Source organism: Trachypithecus francoisi, unplaced genomic scaffold (genome assembly GCF_009764315.1).
Source record: "Trachypithecus francoisi isolate TF-2019V2 unplaced genomic scaffold, Tfra_2.0 Lachesis_group1, whole genome shotgun sequence".
Taxonomy (NCBI): domain Eukaryota; kingdom Metazoa; phylum Chordata; class Mammalia; order Primates; family Cercopithecidae; genus Trachypithecus; species Trachypithecus francoisi.
In genome coordinates, this window is record NW_022681454.1 from 77,266,440 (window position 1) to 77,273,498 (window position 7,059).

Below are 7,059 nucleotides of genomic sequence, written 5' to 3' on the forward strand. Positions count from 1 at the left end.
TTTCTTGCTCTATAACTACTGAGCATAATGCTAAAAATAGCAAAATAAACTAAGAAAGTACATAATTTCCAAATTCTTTAATGAATATGAATTACTTTTACAACTAAAATAATAATGATAATAATAGAAAAAAGAATTTAAAATATTGATTAGAGAAAGCTCTGGGCATTAAAGTTAGACTACTTGTATCTGAGTAACTAACACTACATACATTTCTAAGCACACATATAAATTACTACCCAGATCATTAGAAATAAATAAGAAGTTTATGGTCTATTCAATATATATTTTCAAACACTAAAGTCTAAGCATGAAAATACAATCCAAAGTCCTATTTTAGTCAATGACGTTAACATCGTTAAAAGATTAAATGTGTACAATTTGTCTTGAGAAGGAATCGATTTACCTGGAGTTTGTACTACAGCATGCAAATTCTTTTCTTGAAGTTGTTGAATTCTTTCATTCTTAGCTTTGCTCTCTTTCTCCAACAGTTTGAGTTTATGAACATATTGGTTATTTAGAAATTTCAGATCATCTGTTTCACGTGCACACTTCTTCAATGAAGTTTTCAACTCTTAAAATGAAAAAGATTCAAAGACTATTTTAAAGATCAAGAAATCCAATGAAGGTTTTCCATTTCACAAAATACAAAAAGTCGTATCAATTTAAAAGTCTCCACCTGCTTCTTACGCATGCTTTAGTAGAACCGTATTCCTTCTTCTATTATTAACAAAACTGCAAATAACTCACTAAACACAAAAGGGAATCTTCATTTTGCACCTATTGTATGAGCCTAATGTACATCATAGCTTTTGATCCAGGAAATTGGGTCTGAAGCTAAAGGATTACCAATTCATACCATGGATTAGACAAAGTTTTCTACTTAATATAAGAATAATTCATACTAAGATAACCATATAATTATCTTTTCCCTAGTACCTTTGAGATCATCCTATTCTACTTGACAGCTCAAAGACTGACTATAAAACAGTCAGCATGATACACGGCTTTCACTTTATTTACTACTTTTATTTTCAGTAAGGGAAAAACAAAAGTTGTTTCAAGAACATTTCTTCAAATCCAGCATTTAATATTCCCTATGGCAATTTTAATTCTAAAAATGTAATCCACATATAGTGATTACCATAGCTATATAATGCACATTTATTTTCCTTCTCAGGAACTCTTCAACATACCCTATAGTGTATTTCAGGGGCTATTAGCAGAAGGACTACCATATTTTCTTTTCTTTTTTTGAAACAAGTTCTCACTATGTTGCCTAGGCTGGTCTCAAACTTCTGGACTCAAACAATCCTCCCACCTTAGGCTCCCGAGTAGCTGGGATTATAGGCACACACCATCCAGCTGTAGGACTACTATATTTTCTAATCGATAGTTTTAAAATTAGACATTAGCCTTTCCTTCTAAAACAAAAAGGACAAATTGCATTTTAAAAATTATCAAATTTTCACTTACCTTTAACGTGTTGGTCTGAACGTTCTCTCAGTTTCATTAACTCTAGGTATAATTCATTATTTTCTCTACTCAATCTTGCATTTTCAAGTTTATAGGGTTCCAAAACAAAATCAAAATTGGCACTTTCTTTTTCAGCTTTCACAGCAGATAATTTTGATTGCCGAAGGCTCTCTGTTGTATGAACTAAGTCGCTAAAAGAACAGAAAATTTAAATACCAGGAAATATTTCATTAACTTTCTAATAACTAAAAACGTATTTCTAAAGAGGCTTAAAATACAGTCATGTACCACATAATGACATTTTGGTCAATGACAGACCACATATAGGAAGGAAAGTAGTTCTGTAAGATTTATAATGGGGGAGCTGAAAAATTCCTATTGCCTCATGAGATCCTGGTCATTGTAACACTGTAGCACAATACAATACCTTTTCTATGTTTACATATGTTCAGATATACAAATAGGCACCATTGTGTTACAATTGCCTATAGTATTCAGTATAGTAACATGCTGTCCAGGTTTGTAGCCTAAGAGCCATAGGATATAGACCATATAGCCTAGGTTTGTGGTAGGCTATACCATCTAGATTCGTGTAAGCACACCCTATGATGTCGGTACAATGACAAAATCACCTAATGAATGACATGTTTCTCAGAACGTGTCACTGTCATGAAACTATCCATGACTGTATTTGAAGACCAGTGAAGCATTCAAAGAACTTCAGGGAAAAAAAAAAAAGAACTTAAGGGAGAAGTGTCTCTTAATTATATCAGATACCCAAAAAACAGTAATTCTGTTCACAGAGAAAACCCTCAGAAATGTTGACTTTGAACAGTACAGCATGAGCAGTGACCTTTACAGTTCTGCAATGTGTAAGGCCTGGATTGATGGCAGGGAAAAAACAGATGAGCTTCATGATTGAAAGACTTTCCGAAAAGCTACCCTTTTCTTTACCGAAGCATGAAGTTCAATCAGAAATGAGTTAAGTGGATTAGGGATCATACAGGTTTAAAACTGTATTTTTGTCTTTACCTGAAAAGTTTTTCTACCAAAGGTAAACACTCTACTGTCAGAGTCTGGCGGTATCCCAGCTGATCCAGTCTTTTCCTAATATTAATATACTTTCTTTCTACAGCTGTAGTCATCTTGTACTTCCAAAACAAGTTTTATTCACTTCCAAAAATTAAAGTCCTGAGAGAAAGGAATGAAACATCGTTATCTTCTTATAGCTATGATCGTTGTTTCACAATAAGAAGAAAAAATTATTTTAATATGAAGCACTTATTTTTTGTTTTTCTTCAGGTAGGTAGCCTTCTGGAAAATTCAGATTTAAAGCCAATGCTTATGATATTCCTGTTGCTGCATTAAAATAAATACTTCTTCATACAACTAAATGTAAAAGTTAAAATACTAAAGCTTCTAAGAGAAAACAAAGATTTTTCCTAAGCCTGAAGTAGGTAGAGACTTCTTAGAGAGGCCTCTTTTAAAAGCACTAAACATAAAAGATAAATTTGATAAACTGGACTTCATCAAAATTTAAAATGTCTCCTCATCAAAATACTCAAGAAAACAGAAAAGGCAAACCAAAGAGTGGGAGAAAATATTCACAATATCTGACAAAGGATTTGTATAGGGAATATAAAAGGAACGCTTACAGCACAATAGTAAGACAAACATCCCAATAAGAACATTAATTTGGGCTAAAACTAAAATTTAGTTGTGCTAAAGACTCAAACAGACACCTCGCACAGGTGTCTCAATGGGAATAATGATGTGAAATGGTGCTCAACAGTAGTCAATATGGAAATACAAATTAAAACAACAAGGTACAATTTATCCCAAACTAGAATGACTAAAATTACAAGGACCGACAATAGTAAATGTCGACAAAAATCTGGAGCAACTAGAATCTTCACACACTGCTGACAAGAGTGTAAAATCACTTTGGAAAAAGTCTGGCAGTTTTTTATAAAGTTAAACATACTTCTAGACTATAACCCTGTGATTCTATTCCCAGGTATTTATAGAAATAAAAAATATCCACAAAAAGACTCTACAAGAATGTTCACAGGAGCTTTACTCATAGTAGCCCCAAATTGGAAACAACCTAAACCCCCATCAACATCAGAAGGCATAAACTATGATATATTTATACAATGCAATATTAAGGGATAAAAGAAACTACTGATATACATCAACAGCATGGATGAATCTCAAAAACATTATTTGAGCAAAAGAAACCAGACATATACTGTATGACTCCATTTATATTAAGTTGATGAACAAGTAAAATTAAACTATGGGGTCAGAAATTAAAACAGATGTCTGGGGAGGTGAGGCAGCTGCAGACTGCCTGTTAGAGTTAAGAGACAACTTTTTAGGGTAATGAAAATATTACATTGATTGGGATAGTGGTTACACAAGTGTATACATTTAGACAATGTACTTTTCAAATAGTACACTTAAGCTCTATGCATTTCACCATGTAGATTTCACTTCAATTAAAAAAAAAGACACACATAAGTACCTCTGTTCAAGTTCTTATCTGTCTTTTTAAATATTTATAAATATATTCCTATCAATCTGCCCTAAAATGCAGTTATCCAAAGATCATTTCTTTTTTTCAATTTTTATTTTTACCTTTTTTAGAGAGAGGGTCTTGCTATGTTGCCCAGGCTGGTCTCCAACTCCTAAGCTCAAGGTATTCTCCCACCTCTACCTCCCAAAGTGCTAGGTTTACTGGTGTGAGCCAATACGCTCAGCCCAAAGATCATTTCTTTAGAAACTGCTCTTTTCTAACCTTTGCTAACTAACTGCAGTCATGGTACTCGTATTTCTAAGCCAAATAAAAATTTTGTTTTACATCTGTTGTTCTTCACAATATATTAAAAATGCATTACATGCACGAGCATACATGTAAAAGCCGATCCTCACAACTACCCTGTGAGGGAGAAAGACCAACGATAACATCCCTACTTAAACATGAGGAAAGGCTGCCTCAAGAAAGTAACTCTTCCAAAACCACGGGGCCACAAAGTAGGTGGGCAGTCATCAGAGACCAGGTCTCCTGAGTCCCGGTCCAGCACTCTGGTTTCTGTACCATGCTTCCTCAACTTACCAAATCATTTCTAAATCAGTCACTCTCCTTGGTGACTCCTTTCTGTAGATCTTTCTCTTTGCTCTTGTTAACTTTTCTTGAATCGCTTCCTAATGGATTTCCTAGGTTCCTTCCACAAGAGACACCTAAGTGATGCAGGGTTTTTAGGGAAATTCCTGCAAACATCAGAAATACACCTGACAAATCCAGGTGTATTGCTAGCAGGGTGTAAACTTAAAGGGGTGCACCACTCAAAACATTTCCCCTCTTTGCTACCAACTCCAGTTACCCAGAGATAATACCTCCTCACATCCCGCTTTGGAGAGGAGGGAATGAGAATGAATACGAATCAATAAATCATGGGCAGGGCCTCAATACACAGGACAGATTAAAATCCTCCCAGACAGAAACATGTTAGGCCGTCCCCACCCATGAACTGTTGCCTTCCCCCGTAATCCCCATCTAAATATGGTGGCTATACTCTAAGTTTCTAGCAAAGCAACATAAAAGGTTCGGTTTGGGAGTCACCCATACATATATGTGTAGAAGTATCTGGGGGTTGGCGTCTGAAAACCAGTACATTTAATGCTGTATGTACATGTGCACAGGGGTTAAAAAAACAAAACAAAACCGCAAACAACAAAGAAACCCGTTAGCTGTGGTTATATCGGAGTCCTTTCGTATTGAATTCAAAGTAGTAAAGGCGGGAAAGCAGTGGAGAGGCTTCAAAGGAGCTGGGTGAAGGTTAATTAAAGGCTGTCGTCCTACGCTTTGGGACGTTTTTGTTACAAAGAGCATGGATGATTGTGACACTGAGACGGCACTTTAATGTTTAAATCGAACCACTGGTCAACAACAAGCCTGTCTGCACGGCCTACACTGACGCTCCGTGACAAGCTGGCCCAAGCTCCCCTCCCGTCAATCTCCGGTTTGCAACTTTACCGTCGGGTGTTGACACGAAGGACGTGTGGGGGCGGGGTGGGTGGGAAGAGTCCCCGCGCCCCTCCCCACCCGGTCCGACCCGACCCGGCCTCACTTCCTCCCGCGGCCGCGCGGCCTCCCGGCAGCGCCCGAGCCCGGCCCCCGGGTACCGCCCAGAAGGCGAAGGCGGCGCGACCACCGCCGCAGCTGGTCCCCTCGCTCCCACGGCCGGACTCACCGGCAGCTTCAGCCGCATTGCCTTCGGGCCTCGATTTCCCCCACTAGCTCCTTCCGCCCAGGCACGGGCTTCGGTGCTAGGGCAGTTTGAAAATGGCGCGGAGGGACGATCGGGGCAGACACGGAGGAGGCGCCGCGGTTACCCTGGTAACGGGAGCGGCGGACGGTGCGCGGCTCGCGGCGGGGACGCGCTTGGCGACGATGGCGGCGCCCCAGTGCCCGGAAATGCAACGACCCCGCCAGCGCGAGGCCACGGCGCCCCCTGGAGGTCGGCGCCCGCGGCCGTCAAATGCCAAACCTCAGCTAGTGCTTGAGCTGACATCCTCTTCCTCCTGTCGGCTGGAGGTGTGGATCTCCTACTGCGTATGCGGCGAAAACGCCGCCCCAGTACCAGACCCTGCAGCGGAGTAGTTTTCACTTGCAAGGTCAACACCTGCTCACCACGTAATCCCCAAACGCAGATATCAGGTTGTCTCTGCAACTTTTCCTGACAACCACCCAATGCAATTAATTGTTCCACAATAGTATCTCCCTGAGGGTCTGTGTAGATCCATGGAATTCATCCATCAAAATACAATCATTTGTTGACCCGTCTCTCCCTGCCGCCCCCAACTGTGAATTCCTTGAGTCAGAGACTATTTTACTCAGCAAAACATTTGTAAGTGGAATTAAATTGAAATAAACTGTTATAGTCCACTCATAGATGGAAAACACATAGTAAAATCCTAGAATTCCATTTCTCCCCTGAAAATTTCCCAGACGATCAGAGGGAGTTTCATTCTTTACTGTTTACTTTTCTCCCAAATAGGCCTTCTGAGGCAGCAGAATAGGGAAGGAAGTCAGAAGACTGACCAGCTCATACATATGGAATGCATATCGTACATACACTTAAAATCATGGCAAACTCACGCAGGCGCACTAAGAGAGAAAAACAACAAGAAAACGGATATGACAATTGTAGGAAATCCCCTCCCTAGAGTTAAGGAAGAGTAGGAAGTGGGCATAAAAGAACAAAGGCTATTTTTTTTTTTTTTTTTGTTGAGACGGAGTCTTGCTCTGTCGCCCAGGCTGGAGTGCAGTGGCCGGATCTCAGCTCACTGCAAGCTCCGCCTCCCGGGTTTACGCCATTCTCCTGCCTCAGCCTCCCGAGTAGCTGGGACTACAGGCGCCCGCCACCTCGCCCGGCTAGTTTTTTGTATTTTTAGTAGAGACGGGGTTTCACTGTGTTCGCCAGGATGGTCTCGATCTCCTGACCTCGTGATCCGCCCGTCTCGGCCTCCCAAAGTGCTGGGATTACAGGCTTGAGCCACCGCGCCCGGCCAACAAAG

The 7,059-nt window shown here is 40.1% G+C and overlaps 1 protein-coding gene across 3 annotated transcripts in view; it reads right to left on the reverse strand.

Annotated features, from left to right (window-relative positions):
* Positions 1–5,870, reverse strand: part of CEP135 (centrosomal protein 135) — a 101,471-nt gene extending 95,601 nt beyond the window's left edge. For 2 of the 3 annotated variants that reach the window (XM_033214616.1, XM_033214615.1), the window contains exons 1-4: positions 5,733–5,870; positions 2,509–2,667; positions 1,477–1,667; positions 407–574 (exon numbers count right to left, since the gene is read on the reverse strand). In XM_033214616.1, the coding sequence (XP_033070507.1) occupies positions 407–574; positions 1,477–1,667; positions 2,509–2,621 (472 nt within the window). In that variant the 5' untranslated portion in view covers positions 2,622–2,667; positions 5,733–5,870. Of the gene's footprint in view, positions 1–406; positions 575–1,476; positions 1,668–2,508; positions 2,669–5,732 lie in introns of those variants that run through there. The other variant, XM_033214617.1, reaches the window with a different exon arrangement.
* Between the last annotated feature and the right edge of the window lie 1,189 nt (positions 5,871–7,059).